This window comes from Carassius carassius, chromosome 30, assembly GCF_963082965.1.
Source record: "Carassius carassius chromosome 30, fCarCar2.1, whole genome shotgun sequence".
Classification (NCBI taxonomy): domain Eukaryota; kingdom Metazoa; phylum Chordata; class Actinopteri; order Cypriniformes; family Cyprinidae; genus Carassius; species Carassius carassius.
In genome coordinates, this window is record NC_081784.1 from 24,154,901 (window position 1) to 24,177,939 (window position 23,039).

Sequence of the window (23,039 nt, forward strand, 5' to 3'; positions counted from 1 at the left end):
AGCAGCACTGGACTTTTGGACAAATTTTGTATGTCATTCGGAAATCAAGGTGCCAGAGTCTGGAGGAAGACTGGGGAGAAGGAAATGCCAAAATACCTGAAGTCCAGTGTCAAGTACCCACAGTCAGTGATGGTCTGGGGTGCCATGTCAGCTGCTGGTGTTGGTCCACTGTGTTTTATCAAGGCCAGGGTCAATGCAGCTAGCTATCAGGAGATTTTGGAGCACTTCATGCTTCCATCTGCTGAAAAGCTTTATGGAGATGAAGATTTCATTTTTCAGCACGACCTGGCACCTGCTCACAGTGCCAAAACCACTGGTAAATGGTTTACTGACCATGGTATTACTGTGCTCAATTGGCCTGCCAACTCTCCTGACCTGAACCCCATGGAGAATCTGTGGGATATTGTGAAGAGAAAGTTGAGAAACGCAAGACCCAACACTCTGGATGAGCTTAAGGCCGCTATCGAAGCATCCTGGGTCTCCATAACACCTCAGCAGTGCATAACTGAACATAATTATTTGAAGGTTGACTTTTATTGTATTAAAAACACTTTTCTTTTATTGGTCGGATGAAATATGCAAATTTTTTGAGACAGGCATTTTGGGTTTTCATGAGCTGTATGCCAAAATCATCAGTATTAAAACAATAAAAGACCTGAAATATTTCAGTTGGTGTGCAATGAATCTAAAATATATGAAAGTTTAATTTTTATCATCACATTATGGAAAATAATGAACTTTATCACAATATGCAAATTTTTTGAGAAGGACCTGTATATATATATATATATATATATATATATATATATATATATAAAATTTAAAATCTGGCCATTATTTTAATGTTACTATTTTAATGTTTATGCAAAAATATGCAAAAATAAATGAAAGTTTAATTTTTATCATTACATTATGGAAAATAATGAACTTTATCACAATATGCTAATTTTTTGAGAAGGACCTGTATATATATATATATACTTTTATATATATATATATATATATATATATATATATATATATATATATATATATATATATATATATATATATAAAATTTAAAATCTGGCCATTATTTTAATGTTACTATTTTAATGTTTATGCAAAAAGTGCAAGTGCTGCTAATGGTATTTTTTGTTTATTGGTTCTCGACATGGTGTTTTTTCTGTCAACGCTCACCTCAGCAAAGTTGTGATCTGTGTAAATAGACTAACGGTGGTGAAGGAGTGGTTTGGTTTTCTAAATTTCCACTATGAAAGATTCACGTAGTGTTTTAATTATTAAGTATTAAGCTAAATTATTAAACATGTCTGTCGGCTGGTCCATGGTCAGGTGTTGCACTGTTTGATGTTTGGGTAGAGTGAAAGTGCTTGGAGGTCTTCATCCTGGGCTGTTGTGACTCATGTTGGAGGTTATGGGATGGCCATCACCCAAGCATCCCTTTTTAGTGCCTCTTTTTACTTTATACTTGTATTCTGTAAATATATATTCATAATATATGTCATCAGCAGCTGTCCAAAAGCTTGTGATTGAATGAATGATAATATTATGAATGTTAATGTGTTAATGTCTCGTTGTTTCAGATTGTCTACACCATGAAACTCACTGTAGTTCTGCTGCTCTGTGGCTGTGGGGTGCTATTTAAACACAACTGTGAAGCCCAAGGTAAATACATATTTATTTTCCACCACCAAATTATATTTCATACACTTAATGTTTTACTGTATATTGCAGTAATTCAATATACATATAACGTCAAAGTTCCCAATAAAGCAAATAGTTTAAATATTTTATTAATACTGAATAAATTTTCTACACATCCCAGATGCACTGCCTGAGCATACATTATTATTTAATTGCTCAAGGGCACCTCAGTCGTGGTATTGAAGGTGGGAAAGAGCATTGCACATTCACTGCCCCCACCTACAATCCCTGTCGGTACAAGACTCGAATCCCACAAACCTTTGGGACTCTGTAACAGTTAGGCCACAACTTCCCCATAAATAAAAAAACAAAAAAACAGAGCATGCTGGGAAAATTACTGAAGACTTGGCCCGAGTTAGTGCGGTCAGTGTCGAGTCGGTTCTGCAAGCAGAGGGAAGCTCGGACAGTGTCACAGCGGCTGCAGAGATCCATATCAGTAAACCACTAGAGTAGGAAGCAACAATGAGCTGCTTTATTTGTATAGCGCTTTCACAAAACACACCATTTTAAAGCCGCTTTACAAAAAAATCATGATGTGAATCTTTATAATATTTAATATTTTCATTCTTTGTATGTGCATTTAGCAGATTACAGCTGGAAAATACTAAAGTTTACATTTTGTGATAATCTAAACAACCACAGAGTCAAGATTTGCTATATAGGCCTATATTGCTTAACATGAGTGTATTATATGTATGTAGGTGAAGCTGAATGTATGTATCCATCTTTAGAATATATAATTGGGTGATTATTGAACGTATCCATTAAGGAATCCATGAACATAATTACCATGGGAGAAACTGGTTAATGGAAGGCACAAGTAGAAGGAAAACACAAGACATGGAACACAGGACTGACATTACTACCCCTTCCAGAAGGCACATCCATGTGCCACAAAAATCCAACGGGGAAGGCGGGGTGGGCGCTCTGGAGTCCCCTCAGGGCAGGCTTAAGCCTTGTTTATACTTTCGCCTGGCTCCGCAGCGCGAGTCTCCGCAGACTGCGCGCGCACCTCCGCAAACGGACGAGGCGTTTATACTTGACGCGCTCGCCGTTGTACTATTTTTTTAACTGACAGGGGGCGACTCGGAGTAATTCTCCTCTAAACCACCTGGAATCGGCGGCGAAGAAGTAGTTTGCCGGAACAACAACACTGAGAACATGGCGCCTCTGGCTCTGGACGTGCTGAATGCTGAAGAAGAGTTGTTGTGTTTGTTGATGTTGGCCATGGAGATGCTTCTTCCTTGTGTCTGGTCTGCTTTGGAGTTCGTGTTATCTTCCTCCTAAATAATGCAATATGTAAAAAATAATTAATAACACGGTCTTTGAAAACAAAACATAATGCTACAAAAATATAGAATGCATATGTAGCCTATAAACACAATGTACTTAAGTTCGTCAGGCACATTACTAGCTACATGTTCAACACTGTACATGTATTATTTTGCTAAAAACATTTTATTAATTAAACATGAAACTGCTCTTTTAATTCCTTAAAACAAAAATGGAAAAAGTGTTACAGTGCATCATATAATTACGTCAGAACAAAACGAAATTAAATTACCCCCCCCCCCCCCCCCCCCCCAAAATGTGAGTAATACCTTGTTTTTCTTTTAAAAGAGAAAAAGTAATTAAACAAAAATATTGCTCACCTCAACTTCCACATTGGAATCGGTTTCACGGTGCTTTACAAACTGGAAAAGCCAACCAAGTTCGTTTAATATCGAAGGATTGTTCTTGTATCCACCTGAGTCACCACTTCTTCCATGGACTTTTTTCTTTGCTTTGACAAACTTGTCTCTCAGATTTTTCCATACTTTTCGACAAAAAACTTCTTCCTTCCCCAACGTCTTTGCAATTTCTCTCCAGGAATTCTGTGCCATCTGGCTGTCTCTATGGTCCCGCATGGAGGTACAGATGAATATGCTGGTACAGACGAACCAGCTCGGACAAAGTCGCTTCGAAGTCGTTCATCTTCGGATGCGGCGCCGCGCGCGTTGTTACAAAAAATGTCGCGCACACCGCCAGGCGAAATTGGGTCTTGCGAACCCAACGCGCAGGACTGCCCACACCGCAATGACGTCATTTTTGCCGCGCGCACCTTCGCGCTCCTGTGGACGCATCGAGTATAAACCAGGCTTTACACGGGACGTCAGGCCTCCAGAGCAGAACGCGTTCCGGGACCCATGGATCAGGCCAATCCTTGGGGAGAATATTGGCTTCTGAGGCCCTCCGTGGGCAGGGTGTGGGAACTGGAGCCCTGACTAGGCTGGACGTGGGGACTGGTATGCTCCTTTGGCTGGAGGTGGGAACAGCGGCCCTCACTAGGCTGGACGTGGGGACTGGTGCGCTCCTTTGGCTCGACGTGGGAACTGGAGCCCTCACTGGGCTGGTAAGGGAAACGGGCTGGAGCCGACACTGTAGCGGACTCAATGGCTCAAGCTAACAGTCTTTTTCTCCTTAAATTCCTCCCCTGGTTTGGGGTTAATGAGCAGGCTGTTATCAGCTGAAGGTCTGGGAGTGACCTGCCTGGCAGGCCTGACTTCTGAGCTGCAGGCAGATTTGACGGCGGGCTGGTTCTGGATCGGGGTTGGACGCTCTCCAGACACTGGAGGATCCCTTTTACAATGTACTTCCCTATGAAAGTAATTGGTAATATAAGGTGACTACATGAGTAAATGTTAGGTTTAAGAGAAGGTTCAGGGTTAGTACCTAGTAAATAAGTTGTTACTGTAATCACAATAAGAAGTACACAGTATGTCATGCAGAAAAGGAGGCGTCAGAGGTCTTTGATGGTTCCGCTGTGGCTGATCTGTCTCTTGAGCATTCAGCTGGGAAATTCGTTTAGAGAATGTAACAAATCTGCGTCTCAGTTGTTGGGCGCAAGAGTTTGTGTCTTACACGTGTGCTGGGGGCAATGTGTCAATGTGTCACTCTGTGCATCTAAGCAATGCAGAAGAACTATCAGTTGTGTCTATTGGTCTGCTGTGGAAGATGGGGAAAACATGATCTGTGCATGTCTGCAAAGACTGATTATAGAGCAGGTCAGTGGGGCCAGTACCTCCTGGAAGGGGCTTCCAGCTGAAACTAGCCACTGCACTGAAAAACTGATACAGACGGACAGCACTTGAGTCTGTGCCAGACACTATTGCCACAACAAATAAGAAATCAGAAATCATATCCCTTCCTGACTCTTCCTCAACACTATCAGCGCCTGCTGAACATTTTTAAAGCTGCACCATGCACCATAATGCACGATATCACAAAGCTCGAAGCATTTCAAATTGGTTTCTTGAACATGACAATGAGTTCACTGTACTAAAATGTCACGTACGGGAACACAGGAGACGGAAGATCCAAGTCCAGTGTGGTTTATTAAGGGTAATCCAAATTGGATTCAAAATCAAGCCGGGGTCGTAACCAACATCAATCCAAACAGAAACAAACAAACAAACAAACAGGAACAGGAACTCAAGGACTAGAAAACGCGAGGAAACTAGGTGACGGAAAGTAAGGACTCCATAAAGACAATAGGAATCAGACCGGATTATATAGACAGGGTAATGACTATCAAGTGAAGACACCTGAGTGCAATTAACAGGAGTGCAATTACTTTGATGAAGGGACAAGGCTTTGTGGGAATTGTAGTGCCTGCGGTGAGGTGCCTATGGGGAAGTGAGACCACTAGTGGACACCCAGGGAAACAGAGCCTCATGCCTTTGCCCATGAAGATAGTTGGTGACTTGACCTTGCCCATGAAGAACACTGGTGACTTGACTTTGCCCATGAAGATCATTGGTGACTTTACTCTGTCCTTGAAGATCACCAGTGACTTGACTTGACTCCTGAGGTCTAACTGTGGTAGTGCTTAACTCATGAGTGTCAACGGTGACTTGACCTGACTCTGGAGTGTCAACGGTGACTTGACCTGACTCTGGAGTGTCAACGGTGACTTGACCGGACTCTGGAGTGTCCACGGTGACTTGACCTGACTCTGGAGTGTCCACGGTGACTTGACCTGACTCTGGAGTGTCCACAGTGACTTGACCTGACTCTGGAGTGTCCACGGTGACTTGACCTGACTCTGGATTGTCCACGGTGACTTGACCTGACTCTGGAGTGTTCACGGTGACTTGACCTGACTCTGGAGTGTTCACGGTGACTTGACCTGACTCTGGAGTGTCATCGGTGACTTGACCTGACTCTGGAGTGTCATCGGTGACTTGACCTGACTCTGGGGGGTCAACGGGAACCTGACTCAACTCTGAGGGGGTCAACGGGAACCTGACTCGACTCTGGGGGGTCAACGGGAACCTGACTCGACTCTGGAGGGTCAACTGTGGCTGTCATCCGATGTAGAGGCGCTGGACAAGTGGCCATCTTGTGCCATGACTCCAGACTGGCGGCCATCCTGGGCAGTGGCGCTGGACCGGTGGCCATCTGGGCTGGCGGTCATACTGTCTGTAGACCCCGGTCTAGAGTCGGCCATCCCACCGAGAGCGACAGGTGTGGCTGAGTCATCCCACCGAGATCGATGCTGTAGGTAACTGGTGAACCCCCAAAAGTCCAGTATCTCCAGCCCCTTCATCTCCCACCCAGGTAAAGGGGTCATCCAGGCAGTCATTGAAAAGGTCCTTCAGGGCCTCATCAAAATCCCACACCGCTGGATCTTAGAATGATGGAGTCCTTCTGTCACGTACGGGAACACAGGAGACGGAAGATCCAAGTGCAGTGTGGTGTATTAAGGGTAATCCAAATCAGAGTCAAAAACAAGCCGGGGTCGTAACCAACATCAATCCAAACCGAAATAAACAAACAAACAAACAAACAGGAACAGTAACTCAAGGACTAGGAAACGCGATGAAACTAGGTGACGGAAAGTAAGAACTCCATAAAGACAATAGGAAACAGACCGGATTATATAGGCAGGGTAATGACTATCAAGTGAAGACACCTGAGTGCAATTAACAGAAGTGCAATTACTGTGATGAAGGGACAAGGCTTTGTGGGAGTTGTAGTGCCTACGGTGAGGTGCCTATGGGGAAGTGAGACCACTAGTGGACACCCAGGGAAACAGAGACCAGACAGCGTGACATAAAATGGCCCCCACAGTCACCAGATCTCAACCCAGTAGAGCATCTTTGGGATGTGGTGGAACGGGAGCTTCGTGCCCTGGATGTGCATCCCACAAATCTCCATCAACTGCAAGATGCTACCCTATCAATATTGGCCAACATTTCTAAAGAATGCTTTCAGCACCTTGTTGAATCAATGCCACGTAGAATTAAGGCAGTTCTGAAGGCGAAAGGGGTCAAACACAGTTTTAGTATGGTGTTCCTAATAATCCTTTACTGTAGGTGAATGTAAATCATACTAAAATATCAATGCCCCAAAAATGAAAGTTCTGTCATCATTTAATCACCCTCATTTAACTTCCAAACCTGTATGACTGAAAAAAAAAACACTGAGAGATTCGTCAAAATATCTTCTCTTGTCTTCCACAAAACAAAAGAGAGAAAACCATACAAAGTTGGAAGGACATGAGTGTGAATAAATAATGACAATATTTTGATTATTGTAAAAAACAGTGAGAATGAATTACAAAATTTCACAAAAACTTGCCTGTGGCAGCAATTCTGCAAAATTACGTTGCTTTGTGCAAGGTTTACGACACTTTTCACAGTGACATGTCCAGTGAATGGCATTAAAAGTGTTTAGTTTTGTCAGAAACAGGTGAGCGTCAATCTGGCAATGTTTTATTGCATTAGCTGTTGTATGTATCACACATTTGAAAATAACATACAGTACACTACATTAAACCCAATCTAATCGATAGTGTTAAAAACACATAAAAGAACCCACATAAAAACACATTCTGTGCTTCTACAAGTTTTTGAGCTCTTTAATTGTGACTAGTGTTTCATGGGACTCTCAAGTGTAATGCTGTACCAGGTAGGCTACTGAGCAAGTTTACTATGTGAGAAAAGCAATACATACGGAGCCAATTATATTCAAAATGTATTAGTTTACATATCATGACCTATAGTAAAAACTGTTTTTAAGTCATAACATGGTTTTGTGGGAGGAGCTGGCCAAAAATAAGTCTTCAATAATGGTTATTTGCTGTGTAAACATAATTTGTGTGTTGCTGGAGTTTTACTGCCACTATTGTTCATTTTAGCTGGAAACTACATACAGAATTGTATATACAGTAAATATGTTTTTAGAGTTTTTTAATAAATACTGTAGGTAGAGTCATGTTTTTTTCAGGCAACCCTAGTGCTCTAGAGTCTCACTGGATCATAATCCGTCCTCGCTTCTCTGTCCTGGCAAAATGTTTTTCTAGCAGTGCAAATGGCTGAGAGGATACAGAGGCCGAATGATCATTCGGTTCACACGGTTCTAGTTACCTCTTCCTCAGCTCCTTCAGACACTGTCTTCTATTTCACTCCACCTGCTCCCCAGTGAGATCTTAGACACACATGCATACACTTAGGGAGTGTGTGTGGTCCGTCTGGGGTTAAAACTGAAGGGAGACCCATACCTGCATGTTTCACTGGAACCAAGGCTCTGAGCATGGCCACAGGGGTTCTGGAGAGGGAATATAGGGTTTCATGGTAGGAGTACATTTAGATTACTCTGGTTTTCACATGCAGGGAGCCCACGCACTGTGGTGTCTGTTTGAGGACCTCTATGAGGTAAAGCACAAAGACTGGAGGATGGAGATAGTCACAACACCTTTTGCACTGCCATCATAAACTCAACCCTAGGAAACGCAGCCATTGTCAATGATTGAAATGATCACTTTCATGAGCATAAATCAATGGCCACTGAATCAGAACATGACAGATGAAATCAGCAGGTGTCTGAGTCAATCCCAGTCCAGGTTTCACTCTAACATCATTGCTGTAATAAAACAATTGTATTACATTGTTGTAAGTCACTTTGGATAAAAGTGTCTGCTAAATGACTAAATGTAAATATTACCAGTGCTACCAGACTACTAAATATCAATACCAACATTACTGTTGGTATTGAGAATCTAATGAGAATCAATTAAAAAAAATAATATTAAAACATTTACTGCTATTGTTATTCATTTAGCAGATGCTTTCATCCAAAGTGACATACAAATGAAGGACATCACAAACATTTAACACTATTCATAGTATAGAGCACAATACAAGATTTTTTAGAAAGCGGGAAACATGCTATAGAGTAGAGATGTACAAAACATTGCATTATATTATATATTCTTTAAACTTATGTCAACAGTAATTTCCATGTACATCTTTTAATCTAAACTGTGAAAAATACAAAATCTGCACATCTAAAAAAGGTATTTTAAGTATGACTTTATTTTTTTCCTACTGTTTGTTGGTTTTGGTTCCATACTCATCTACCTTCTTCCAAAATTTTTTTTTTAAATGAAAATAATAGTTCGATATTAGAGAAATTTGTCACAGTTTTTTGTTATATTACACAAATAATGGGATGTGAATTTGGCATATATTTAACAATAGTGAATCATACAAAAACAAGTTGAACTGAATCATGACCCATTTTCAGATTTCTTGCGACATCATATCATATTCGAAACCATTGTGATTGCAAATATTCACACATGCTTCTGAATTAGGCCTGGAGGATTTTCTACACTAGACTCCTACAGTTTGTACAGCATGTACAAGACGATTTGCACCACATCCGTCTATCAGCACTCTGAGATCAACAGACTTCTGTTGACTTCTGTCACACCCGGACTCATTCTCTCTTTAAAACTCTCTAGTGTTTATTGCGTATGAAGTACTCACTGGCTCCAACCTTGACTCAAACAACTCCCAGTCTTTGTCATCCATAGCATGCTTTGAACTTGCAGTAAATGCAGCGTGCAAACAGATAATATACAGGAAGGAAAGCTTTAAGCATGAATATTGATCATAGTAATATTATAGATAATGGTATGGGGCTGTTTTTTAGGGCTAAGCCCCTTACTTACAGTGAAGGGAAATCTTAATGCTTCAGCATACCATAAGATCTTCACTGGCCCACACAGAGCCCTGTCCTCAACCACTTCGAACACCTTTGGGATGAACTGGAATGGAGATTATCAGTCAGGTCTTCTTGTCCAACATCAGTGTCTGAACTCACAAATGCTCTACTGCATGAATGGGCAAAAACTCCCACAGAAACACTACAAAATATTGTGGAAATCCTTCCCAGAAGAGTGGAAGCTGTTATACTGTAGCTGCAAAGGGGGGAACAACTCCATATTAATGTCTATGTATTTAGAATGCAATGCCATTGACGTCCTTGTTGGTGTAATGATTTCCCAATACTTTTGTCCGTAGCAAACATTACTTGTAACATTACCCTCAACAAAATGGAGAAGTAACAGAGCAGTCTAAAGGTGTTTACACGAGAACAATTATACTAAAACGGAAAAGCTTTTCCTTTGCTTTTTTATAAAAAGTTTCACATCCAGACTACAAGATTGTCAAAATGATCCCCCTTCACATGGATCCATGAACGAATGTCAAACACTATGCAGCACTACAAAGCTTTCACAAATTCGTGTTTTCATAGTTTACTCAAAGATGGTAATTGTAAAATTTTCAAAAAACTAATTTCAGAAGTTTGAATATCACAGATTATTTTGGTTGTAAATGTTAAACGAATCCTTCAGCTGTCTATGTTTAAGAGTTTACGCTTCATATTGTTGTTTGGGCAGCTCTGCGTTATCAGTTTGTACTTTTCAGCTGTTGCACTGATAGCGCAGGAAAGCCAAGCCTGCTCTGTGTTTCCAGCAATACAGGTCTTACTCTTGGGCAGAATACATGGGAAATGCTTCCCATTCCAGCGACCACTGAATGAATATGAGCTTACACATGTATTGTGTCTCACATACCAGCCTTTATCTGAAATAGTCACCAGATTAAGTGAGCACGTCAGATAGTGGGTAAATGAATTTCTTGTAAGTGTACACTTAAATCACATATTGATAATCATAACTTCTTGGCTATAGAGTTAATAATTTAGCAGTGTGTTTAGTGGAGACACACATAGGACGTGTGATGTAAGAGGCTGGTTTGAAGGCATGTAGGGGTTGGGCCCTGGGCGATGGTGAATTCTTGTGATGTTCGGGCAAAGCTCATACGGGCGGAGACATGAGCACATTCCTCTCCTCCCACCGCACACGCTCCCCTCGTGCCCATCACCACAGACACACGCGCTTCCTGGCCGTCCCCCAACACACACACACACACACACCCTGCACTAACCTCCACTGTAGCGCAAAACCCAATACTGGATTAGCACAGCCAAGACTGCTAAATCACTCAGTCGAGATAGTGATGATGGAGATCAGGGGGAATCATTTCCAGTAACACTTTCCATATAAAAGTACATTAAGGATGGAAAAAGAGCATGCATCAACTTTCCAGTTTCCCGGTTAGAGGTCAGACTTTTATGAAAACATGCCACAATTTCCCCCTAAAATAAATGACATTTAGCATTTTAAAGACCTTTAATATTCTTTTTTTTTTTATCATTTTAAGATAACTAATTAATTGATACAGTTTGTCACTCCCTTGATTTTTCCGATGTCTCTCACTGAAAGCTTGTCACACTAAATTAGCTTTCCTTCAGGCAAGAACAACACGTATGTGCATCTTAGTATGCACTAGCTGTTGTGTACCACACTCAACAGGCTACATAAGCTGTTGAAAAGTGACACTGAATGCACATGCCTTCTTCAAGTGACAAACTCTCACAGACAAGCTAGAGCTTGTTATGTGATCTGAAGGACTTGTTTACTCCATTTGAAGAAGAATCATCAGTGACGATTGCTGTTATGCAGTCATTTCTGAACTCTAATGTTTACACAATTGCCAAAGAAAGAAAACATGATACCTAACAAGAGCTTCAAATACATATAAAAACATTATATTAAATGTATTCTTCTCTTTCATTTTCCTCAGCAGAAACATCTCCAACACCCTCGGTCAGTAACTGCACGTGTGAACTCGGTCATGGAAAATGTGCTGAAAACGATGATTGCAGGTGAGTGTGTTTGAAACATGGGCTGTTTTGGTGAAGTATATCTGACCTGTGCCAGCCTGTTCCCGCTCACAACTATTAGAAGAAGATGAAAACTGTAAACAGATTAACAGTACAATGGACATGTGGGGTTGACTCTTGTCTCTGTGGGGCAGGTGTGATCCGGGATGGGGTGGACCGCGTTGTGATGACTGTGTGCGAATGCCTGGATGTGTCCATGGCTCCTGCCATCAGCCCTGGCAGTGCACCTGCATGGACGGGTGGGCGGGCCGATTCTGTGACAAAGGTGAGTAATTATTCATGGAAATTGCTTTTATCGATTAACTTTCTGATTAAAGAAATCCAATTTTTAAAGAAATAAATGACAGGGGCATGAAACAGTTTTAGTTGCAACCCATCCTTATTGAAAATACATGACTCTGCCTACATTTCTGCGAAACGTGAAATACATTGTTCTGGGTACATGGTTGCACTTTACAGTCCACAAGAGGCATAAAAGCTATATAATTTTTCTCCATTGCAGATGGAGTTTATTAAACAGCACAGCATCATAAAAAAAGTTAAATGTCCAGTGTGTGGCACTAAATAATGTTTTCTCTTCAAAACAGTTAAGCAGTGGCAACCATGTTTGTTGTATGTATCATGGCAGTTCAGAAATGAAATGTCCTAGAGTGGCGCTAAAAGGTTAATGATTTACATTTGAAATTAATTAGACTAATCCATACTTTTGATCAAACCAGTAGTGTTTTCAAAAGCGACTGTGAAATAAAAATACATTTGCTGAAGCAACCATGCATTATAGATTCCTTATAAAGGCTTGGGTATTAGTTTTTATTTTTATTTTGGATCGCCTGTTCCTGAGTGCTCTGCATCACAAGCGTAATGCTGTACCAGGTGCGCTATTGAGCAAGTTTACTATATCAGAAGAGCCATGAATGTGGAGCTGGATATGTGATGCAAACATTAAAATTTATTATTTTACACACAATGTGCTTTGGTAAAAGCGTTTTAAGGTCATAACATAATATTGTCCAAGGAACCGTGCAAAAACAAGCTTTTATTTAAAGATGATCTGCCTCTGTAATAATACAGTATGGTGTGAAAAAAAGATGGTGTTTTACTGCCCCTAGTGTTCATTTAATCTGGAAACTGCTGTAAAATTTATTTATTTCCAGAAATGTGAAGTGAAGTGAAGTGAAGTGAAGTGAATGTAGCGGGTTTCACATATTTACAATGAGCATGGGTTGGTTATTTTAGTATTAAGCTACTTATATACTAATATCGTATTACCATAGTATTTATTAAAATGTATATAGTATTTATTAATTTATTTTAAATTTGTATTTTTTATTTTAATTTAAGTTTATGTAAATTTTCGGTTCTGCATCAAAGGTAATTAATCATTCATGGCTATCGACATAACAGCACTGACTTGTTTTCACAGATATTTTGGTGTGCTCCCGAGAGCAGCCCTGTCAGAATGGGGCTACTTGTGTCTTGAATGGCTCTGGGGATTACAGCTGCTTATGTCCTGAAGGCTTTCATGGACGGGACTGTGAACTGAAAACAGGGCCTTGCCAAAAGACTAAGTAAGTGGGTTTTTTTCTTTTCATTTGTAATGTAAATACATGTTTGTGTGTTCAAATGTACTCACCTGCCTAACATCACAAAGCTGCGGAAGAACAAAACGAGCCATTCAGTCTAGCCTGTGAATATGAATGATGTAACATGGATGTTTTCACATATCAAAAGTTTAACATGCAGAAATAACTAAGTAAATAATCCATCCAAAGGGTTGATTCCTCTCAAAAGTATACATCTTGTGAAGAACTTTCTGTTTGTCCATCCAATGGCAGTAGAAAAGGACATCATAAGGAATTTTTGCACTATATATTGAAATGATTCGAGAAAATAAATTGCATTTACATCACTCAGCAACATACTGCCAAATGATGATGTTGTTCAGATTTCAAATGAAAATGTAAAACATGAGCAAATACAAGAAATCCAGTTCTTTCAGATGGTGTTTACACAGACATATTTAGCAATAATTTGTTGCTCATTGAGTCTTTTTAAGTCTCTTTAATTTAGTAACCACTCCGTTTTGTTCATTAATCGGACTACACTTGCTACGAGTCCAAATTATGCTTCAGTTATGATGCAAATGTTAAGTGAATGTGTACAGCCGAAAACACAAAGTAGACTCCATTTAATAGCATGCAAGAACACAAAAGAAAAGTTTTTTTAAATCACTTAAACCCCCGCTCATAAGTGCTATTCTTTCAGGAATCAGACTTCACTGGTTGATGTTATGCTGAAGTAGCTCTGTTTCCATCTTGGTTTCCATCAAATTGGTTTTGGATTTTTATATTTTAAATGGAACTGGTTGTGAATAAAAATCAGTTCTCAGAAAGCTTTATTTTTGCAATTTGGTGACAATAGTGGTCTAGAGAACACACTTCACCTTTAAAACCCAGTCCATTCACTACATGACTTACAAAGTCGTCTGAAGCGTCTGTCGTCACTGAAGTCAGATACAGTCCAAACACATTTCCCGCTACAGGTCTAGATATTTAACCTGCGAAACATCGCTCTCTCAAATTCTCAAACGCCTTTGATAATTCACACAGAGTGACACACATAGCTTTTGTCGTAATCTGCGTTAACCGTCGATGAGGCAAATCAGGCCTGAAATCTTGAGTTGTGTGGGAATCATAAACAACAGATATTTTCAGTTCTCATGTCTATTGCTGCAGGTCCCCCTGCAAGAATGGTGGCCTCTGTGAGGATCTGGGTGGTTACGCTCCAGAACTGTCTTGTCGATGCCTGGCTGGCTTCACGGGGCCACGCTGCGAGACCAACATGGACGACTGCCTGATGCGCCCCTGTGCCAATGGCGCCACCTGTTTGGATGGCGTGAACCGTTTTTCCTGCCTGTGCCCTGCGGGTTTCACCGGCCGTTTCTGCACCATCAACCTGGACGACTGCGCCAGCCAGCCCTGCCTCAACGGAGGACGCTGTATAGACCGAGTCTCCACCTTCCAATGCTTCTGCTCTCCAGGATTCACTGGAAGAACTTGTGAGACCCCCGTCGGGGAGTCAGGACCTCAAGCCGTGTCTCCGTTCAGGGGCGAAGGAGACCGAGTTACTCAAGTCTATCGCTCCCACTGGACCACTCCACGCTCGTTCAAAATCTCAGTGGTGACTCAGCATGGGGCCGAAGGGCTGTCAGAGCTGCAGCTCATCATCCTGCTGGTGTTGGGGGGCTTGACTTTGGCCGTGGTGGCGCTAACGGCTGGTCTGGTGCTGCGCGGACATTGCCAGGACCGATCGGCTCGCTGTCGGTGCAGACCGGCCCCCGCTCACCATCGCCCGTTCCACCGATGCCGGACGAACTCTGTGCCTGCGCAACAGGAATGCAAGATCAGCTTCCTCCAGCCTTCGACTCCAGCTGAGCTCGAGAAGAAGAGGCTGAACACCCACATCATTTAGCCGCAGAGATCACGCAGATGCTCTTGTTGAAGTAAAAGGCCACTTCTGACCTCTCAAACGATAAGAAAGTACTCATGAATCTGAGAGTTGGCTGCTGAAAACAGGTGGTCATTATTCAGAGTGATTACTTGGAAACAAAAGAACCAGTTAGTAGTTTATTTTAATCAGAGATGCCACAAGTGAGGCATGTACTGCTGAGGGAACATTAGGCCAGTTAGAGTCGACATGAAATCAATAGTGTTCATACCTGGTCTTGGAATATGATTCCAAAGATAAGAAAGACTTGTGTAATATTTCATCAAAAATGTAAAAACTTGCTCTGCCACTGAAAAACATTTTGGCTGATCTCACCAAGCAATATTTTTCACGGAAACCCTGAACCGCAGAGAGCGTGCTAGCTAACAGTAATCATGTAACACCATCCTTAGCCACCAGATGGCGAGAAAATGTTTAAACAGAAAAAAAATCAACTTTAAATAAGGTTAGTTAACATAAACAATGAACAATTCTTTTAAAGCATTTATTAATCTTACTGTTCATTTCAACATCAAAGTAAATTAATTCAAAAGTATCTGTTAATATTATCTAATAGGTCTAAGCTGACCTGAACTAACAATAAACTGTTGTATTTTTATAAACATTAACAAAGATTAATCCGTATTGTAAGAAATGTATCGCTCATTAACTAATGCTGTCTTTCTGTAAAGTAAAAAAAAAAAAAAAAAAGTACAGTTAAAAAATAAACAAATGAGAGAATTATTTTAGAGGAAATAGACTTTTTTCACCTTGGTTTTAAAGAGCTTTCTTAATATTCATATTGAGAGCACTTTTTAATATCCAATCAGTTATGACACCTTACCTCTTCCTTGTTTTAATATACTGTATATCGTGTAAATACAGTATTGTCACATTGTGAAGGTAAGGTGGGATGCAGACGCTGTTGATGTTGACTTGGAGGTGCACACAGTCTGGGAACTACTGTATTTGTTGATATGATGTCTGTACTCAAAGAGTAAACAGTAGCACTGATGCGCTGCATGTAAAATAAAGGTAAGCCCTAAACCCCACAAATATATCAAAACTTCAGTCGTGTGTTACATTAGTACTGTATGTATGTAATCAAGCCTCGTTGCTAAAAGTGCTTTTCATTTCAGATGTTTGTGTAAGTGTTCAAAATGTTAAATATTTCATTGTTAGTGAGTATAAGCCATGTATGTTTGATTCTTTGAATATTTGCTTTATGAACGTTTTTTAAATGATAATGTAACGTTCCCTTTAACTTTATAGAGATGCTCATTTAAGCAGGTTAAAGTAATATATAGTTATATAAATTCTATGGGAACGATTTTTGTGATACATAACGATACATTAGCAGCAGTATTTTCAAGTGTAAATATTATTTATTTATGTAATTTATTGGTGAAATGTACATTTGTTTTGTATTGTTGTGTATTTTTATACAGATCTGTATGTATTAAAGTTTTAAACTGTGTAACAGTAGAACTATGCCTATATCACTCATAATCATAAACTACAAAAATGTATTTGTATAACAGTAGCCATGACTAAATGAACTTTTCTCTATGCAACGTACTGCATCCCCTTTAGCCCTGAATTTGACCATCACATATTGCACGACAAACTGACTCCTCAGCTAGAAACACTAAACATGGTTCATGATCAAAGGCCTGAAGCAAAAGCCTTTTTTAGTATAACTGTATAGTTCTCCGGGTCGTGCTACATGTGTCTCTTTATTTTTATAAAGTGCATGTAAAATATAATTTAGATATATTATAATTTATGTTGTTATTAACTCCATACAATGTTTTTTTTTTTTTTTTTTTTATAAAAATCATATTAAAAAGTGAGTATCAGATACAATCATCAGGCTTTTGAGGAACATTTATTTGTTCATCTCTCAATCATGATTGTATTTCAGCATAGTAATTCCAGATGATGGCAGTAATGCAACTTCTACGATGCAAGCTGCCGTTAAAACCCAAAGAAGAAGAACAGCTCTACTGAACAAAAACATTTGGATAAAAGCAGGGGGGCAGGGTTTCATTTTTTTTTTGAAGCACCCCGGGCGCCGCCATTGGCTAGCGGACTCCCACCTGCTGTTAGCATTCCATTGACTCCCATTCATTTTGGCGTCACTTTGACAGCAAATAACTTTACACCTGAGGGGTTTAATGACTCCATCAGTCCATTCATTATTTCTAAAGAAACACGAAAATGTATAAAAGGCTCCATTACCTTGTATCTTACGTTATGGTCCCGTAGAAGCAGTTCTTGTAAAAAATAGGCTAACGATTGCGTCATAACCAGCGACTCTCTGTCGCACAGTAGAGAAATTACCGTATAGACAGGAGGAGAAGCTCGCAGACAATCTTTTACTGTCTATGAGGATATCGGGGGGACGTGGAGGCATTAATTCAAGGGAGATAATTAATCACAATACTTACCAAAATGTGCTCCTGTTCACGCTCGCCTTCTCTGGAAGATTCGGTGGGTGATTCAGATTTCTCTTGGCACAGCGGTTAGAAGACGTACAGGTTGCTCACGTGACATCTACGTCATCAAGCTCAGTTTGAGTCTACGCAGTACGCCCGACCCCCAGGAAGTGCGTGCTTCTAATCGACTTCAGTTTTCTCCGTTGAATCCAATGGGGTCGCTGTGTCCATTTCTTTAACTGTCTATGGATAAAAGCGCTCGACAAAAGATACAGGTAGGAGAAAACAGTCTGAGCTTGTTCACGGCAGGTTGCTCGGTGTGTTAAACAGTCGTACCCTGGGATTATAAGTGTATGTGTCTAAACGGGATTTTACAGTTTAAGTAACGTTAGTGTTTTAGCAGCTCTGCCGAGATGAAAGTGTCTCATGCGCTGTGTCTGTCAGCAGCTGTTGAATGGAAGTGGCGAGGCCCCGAGGGATGGGTCCAGAGAGAATCTCCCCGAGCTCCGAGGAGGATGAGGCGGAGGACCGGCCTCTAGACACCGCTGTGCCGGAGGAGTGGAGCGGAGAGGACATGGAGGAGGACGAGGAAGGAGGCGCTGAATATTACTATCAGCCTCTGAATCAAGACCCAGAGGGGATGAGCGGCTCACACACACAGCCCGTGGATGAAGGCTCCCCCGCAGAGCAGCTGCAGCAGGTCCAGGACCGAATAGAGGTAACGTTACAGCACAGGGGATGCAGGCTCCCTCCTCCTCTCTGGTTAGCTGGTGTTGGTGTACACTTCCCACTGATTGTTGTCATCTTTATGATTATTTTGCAGGCCATGGGTCTGTTCCTGCCCCAGCCTCCCCCTCCTGACAGCGATGAAGAGGAGGATCCTGGAGGAGCCGCTGCTTGGAGAAGTTACGCGTCCATCCCCATGGATGAAGGTAATGAAGAGAACAGACTTCACGTTTGTTGCATTAGTTCCTTGTCAGTTTGTGTGACATGTATGGCAAATTTGCCATAAAAAAACAAAACTACTTGTCATTGCATAATGTACACCATATTATCATCCAACTTTAATCTGCTTAATGTGATTAATGCATGAAGATTTTAAGATATTGTAAACATGAAATAGATAGTTCACCCAAAAATGAAAATGTAATGTTTATGTGCTTACCCCCAGAGCATCCAAGATTGCGGTGACTTTGTTTCTTCAGTAGAACACAAAGATTTTTAACTCAAACTGTTGCAGTCTGTCAGTCATATAATGGATGTGAATGGGAATCACTGCTAAGACATTACAAAAAAAAAAAAAAAACGCAGAAAACTACATTAAACCCTGCAGCTCGTGGACCATTGATTCATTATCTACAATCTCAATTAGTAGTGTCAATGGTCCACTTGAGAGATAGGTGGTGTTAATGCACTTATAGACCCCTTAAAAGTTTGTAAACATTGCAACATCTCCGGGTGGGCGGGGCTTAGCTGGAGGCAAAAAGAGGCGTTGACGCAATGTCGACAAGCCTAAGATAGCACGTTTTAGGAGGGATTTATTAAACATGGATGCAGAAGAAGGTTCAGAACTGTCCGAATATGTACAGTCCCTGACTCTGTGGGACCGTGAAAGCTATTTTTGTAAATTAACTCTCGCGGATGGAAGCAGGCTACCTGACCCGTATGCCATACGGCCATATGAATAACCTTTGGGTGGTTTGGGGAATTTTTCAAGGCTTATTTTCTAATGTAACCTATCACTGGGCTAACTATGATTAGCAATGTGTATTATTTTAAGAGACCATTCAAAGGATGGCACACACATCTATCGCTGTATGTTTGTTTAATATTAAACTAGCTAGTGCGCTGAAGGTTGGCGACTTCTTACCTATAAAACAGAAACTTGCTGATTTACTAGATAAAACCAACACCCTAGTTCATATGCATATATATTTTTACCTGATATGAAGTGTGCACTGCAAACACGAGCATTATTTATGATCATCTCCGTCCAGTCTGTACGCCGTGTTGCATTCAACCACAATTGTCTTCTTGATTTTCTGTGAAGGAATGTCTGCCGGGATCCGGTAAAACTTTAGTTTTGATACAAAAGTGCTGTTCCTTCTATTCTGGCAGCCAAAAACACAAGAATACATTTTAAAGTCAAAACCTCAAACTTTTAGCGCACCTGCTATGATTTCTGCCTTATGTTTTGCCTCCAGCTAGAGCGGTGACGTCACAGTACATACATATACATACATGTATACTTTTCAGTTTCTTGCACAGACCGATCAGTCTGTGTCTTTACACATCAATGTATCGTCACGAGCCACAAGGTTTAATTTGGTTTTGTGTATGTTTTTTTAGTTTTAATGTATGTTTTAGCCGTGATTCCCATCCACTTAAATTATAAGTGATGCAACGGTTTGTGTTCTACTGAAGAAACAAAGTCACCTATATCTTCTTGGATGCCCTGGGGGTAAACAGATAAACATCAAATTTTCATTTATGGGTGAACTATCCCTTTAATACGATTTTCTGTAAAGCTGCTCTGAATCAATGTGTTGTGGAAAAGGATATATAAATTTGACTTGACCTATTTTTAAATGCCCGTTATAACGAATACAACTTAATAATAGCAAACAAACAAATAAAACAAACTAACAAAATTGTTGAATTTAACTTAATAGTAATACTACTACTATTTAAAACATTTAGCACAATTGGAATTTACAGGTGGAATACACAAAAGTACACAAAATTGTTGAATTTAACAGTAATATTGGTTTATAATATTGGTAACTATTTTTTATTGCACAATTTGAATTTATAGGTGAAATTATTGTACAAAAATGTTTTGTGACAGTGAGATTTCAGACAGAAAATGTACATTTGGAATTAAGTCAAAAATGTAGTTTTTAACTTGTCAAAAATACAGATGATTTTCACATAATGGCCTTTTAATGTCCACTATTAAAAATCTGTACTATTTTCCTTAAATGTAAAATAAAACACGAAAATCAATCCTTTTAAAATCTTAAATTAGGCTTCACATTATACTGTACTTTTTTCCTATACCATGGATTATATAGTGTTTTTAAAAAGTGTTTTTAAAGACTTAAAAGAATCGGTCGATGACAGTGAAGGTAAACTAAATACAATGAGTATGCACAATAAAATATCCATGATCTTGTACCAATATAGATACATTTAAAATAAAAGCACTAATTTCTCTCTTGTCATCACAGATCAAGTTGAGCTGGTGAAAAGGACCATGGCGGCTGTAAATTTGCCGACACTAGTAATCCCTGCGTGGGCTCAGGAGATCTCAGATGACCAGTGGAAGGACATGGTCCAGCAGACGCTTCAGTCCACACAGAGCTCTGCAGGCCTGAGACTAGAACGCAAGTGAAACAGATCTCAAACTAATCAAAAAGCATATTTATCACCTTCGTTGTGGTTTATACAAACTGTGGACTGAAATTCTTGAAATGGAAAGCTTTTTAATTGCTTTAAGCTGATACACAGCAAGTGTCCAGTTGATGCCGTTACACAGGTGAAAACTGTCCTTAAAACACCCCAGATGTCTTTCAACCCATCTGTATTAATTATGCATTGTTTTCTTGAGCTTTGTTTGTAAAGTGGAGAATTTTGCAAGACTTGTATGACAGCATAGACATGTTATGTTGCATCTCAGTGATAATCACATCTAAATGAATCTGACTGTTGATACCTGTGCAATGAGTGACTGATCCTTTATGTATCTCACACGGCTCGAGCAACACAAATGGCCGTCGCGTCTTTTGTTTCTTTATTTTTGTTCTGTACATACATGAACATCTGTACAAAATATGACTTTCATACTATGTAATGCGCAACCTAATTAAAGTACAATGTATGTACATATGACCTGGAAAGCAGCTTAAGATTAGTGTCAGACTTGGAAGGGAGGGCTGGGAGAGGAGGGAAAGGGACGAGTGAGTGTGGAGAGACCCATACGTTCTTCATTTCCCTCGGTTTCTTGTTGCTGCCAGACAAGCTGAACACGGTCCCATCCCCCTGTCGAGCTGCACTGAGAAAGGAAGCATGCTGTGTTCAAGAGTGAAGTTGCCTTTGATTGTTTCTGGAATGTTTTGGTTCATGTAGAGGCAGCTAGGTTGGCAAATCATGCTCTTGATTGCACGGACAAGTCATTCCTGTATGCTGACAGGCCGAGGTGACGTCAACACTTCAAACAACAAATGATTTAAAGACATCACCTCTGCACTGCTGTAAATCGCACGAGTCGAAACATATGCACATGACTGAAGCGATGGAAGAAGTGTAGCAGCAAGTGGATGTCGGGGCGAATTACAGCGGGACCTTTGAGCTGCACATCGGATAGCAGTAAGATGTTGGGTTGTCCAGCAGCCTGTACGAGGAGTAAATGTCCCCTCACTGTTGAAATGATCAAAGTGACACTTCACGAGACTGACCTTTACAACAGAGAGGGGACATCATGCATCAGAATGGAGTCATACAAGCAAACAGAATGAAAGAAAAGATGAACTCGGAGCATAAAAAGGGAATATTGAAGGGCATGAGGTGGGCAAGGGCACAATCATAAGCAATATACATGACAATATACAGTACACCAGTATTTGCAACAGCAACATCAGGCTGTCAGTTTTCCATATATTAAGCCTGGACAAGCGAGTATCTTTTCTCTTTAAGTATATATAGTCCTATCAGGAGGATTGTATAGCGCTTGATCGTACAGTAGACCAGTGCATGTTTTCCACACCTTTCTAATTCCTGAAAAAAATATTGCTTCGGCGCTTTAAAGTAAAAAAAAAAAAAACAGCAACAAAAAAAGACATACAATCATGGACAGGACAGTAATAACTGATCTTTTTTTAAAGGCTCAAAGGGAGTTTGTTTTTTGTTCTTTTCTAGTTTTTAAACCTACGGAGCACAAACGAGACAAAAGCTAGGCAGTGAATAAAAGGACGTTTCGATTTGATGGGTATCAGTCTTAAAACGAAAATAAAACATGGATGCATACAAAATAAGTGCAGTGTGGACCAATAGGCCATTGGTGCATGCGTTTAGAGCACATTCTTGTCTTCTCTGCTACTGTAAACGGACTGTATACTAACTTTTACAGCATTGTCATCAAGCGCTCTGCTGGTGGTGTTTAGAGATGATTGCTTCCACAAATCTCCCTTACATTTTTTTTCTTTCCATTGACAATCATGAACACAATCACTGGGAAAACAGCAAACTTATAAGGTCGAACTCTTCAGCCTCTGCCTCTTAACATGTGGCCATGACCTCAAAAATGACGACGACTTCTGATGACTAACTGAA

The 23,039-nt window shown here is 40.4% G+C and overlaps 2 protein-coding genes across 8 annotated transcripts in view; both read left to right on the plus strand.

The window, feature by feature from the left end:
- Positions 1-15,638, plus strand: part of LOC132111203 (protein delta homolog 2-like) — a 42,587-nt gene extending 26,949 nt beyond the window's left edge. For 3 of the 7 annotated variants that reach the window (XM_059518359.1, XM_059518357.1, XM_059518358.1), the window contains exons 2-6: positions 1,584-1,665; positions 11,685-11,766; positions 11,919-12,049; positions 13,208-13,352; positions 14,520-15,638. In XM_059518359.1, the coding sequence (XP_059374342.1) occupies positions 1,596-1,665; positions 11,685-11,766; positions 11,919-12,049; positions 13,208-13,352; positions 14,520-15,255 (1,164 nt within the window). In that variant the 5' untranslated portion in view covers positions 1,584-1,595 and the 3' untranslated portion in view covers positions 15,256-15,638. The remainder of the gene's footprint in view (positions 1-1,583; positions 1,666-11,684; positions 11,767-11,918; positions 12,050-13,207; positions 13,353-14,519) is intronic. The other 4 variants (XM_059518362.1, XM_059518360.1, XM_059518361.1 and 1 more) reach the window with 2 other exon arrangements.
- A 2,466-nt stretch (positions 15,639-18,104) lies between these two features.
- On the plus strand, positions 18,105-22,222 carry LOC132110944 (male-enhanced antigen 1-like). The gene is made up of 3 exons (XM_059518072.1): positions 18,105-18,426; positions 18,532-18,640; positions 20,939-22,222. Exons 1-3 carry the CDS (start codon positions 18,163-18,165, stop codon positions 21,100-21,102), a joined length of 537 nt encoding a protein of 178 aa, XP_059374055.1. The 5' UTR covers positions 18,105-18,162; the 3' UTR covers positions 21,103-22,222.
- The last annotated feature ends 817 nt before the right edge of the window (positions 22,223-23,039 follow it).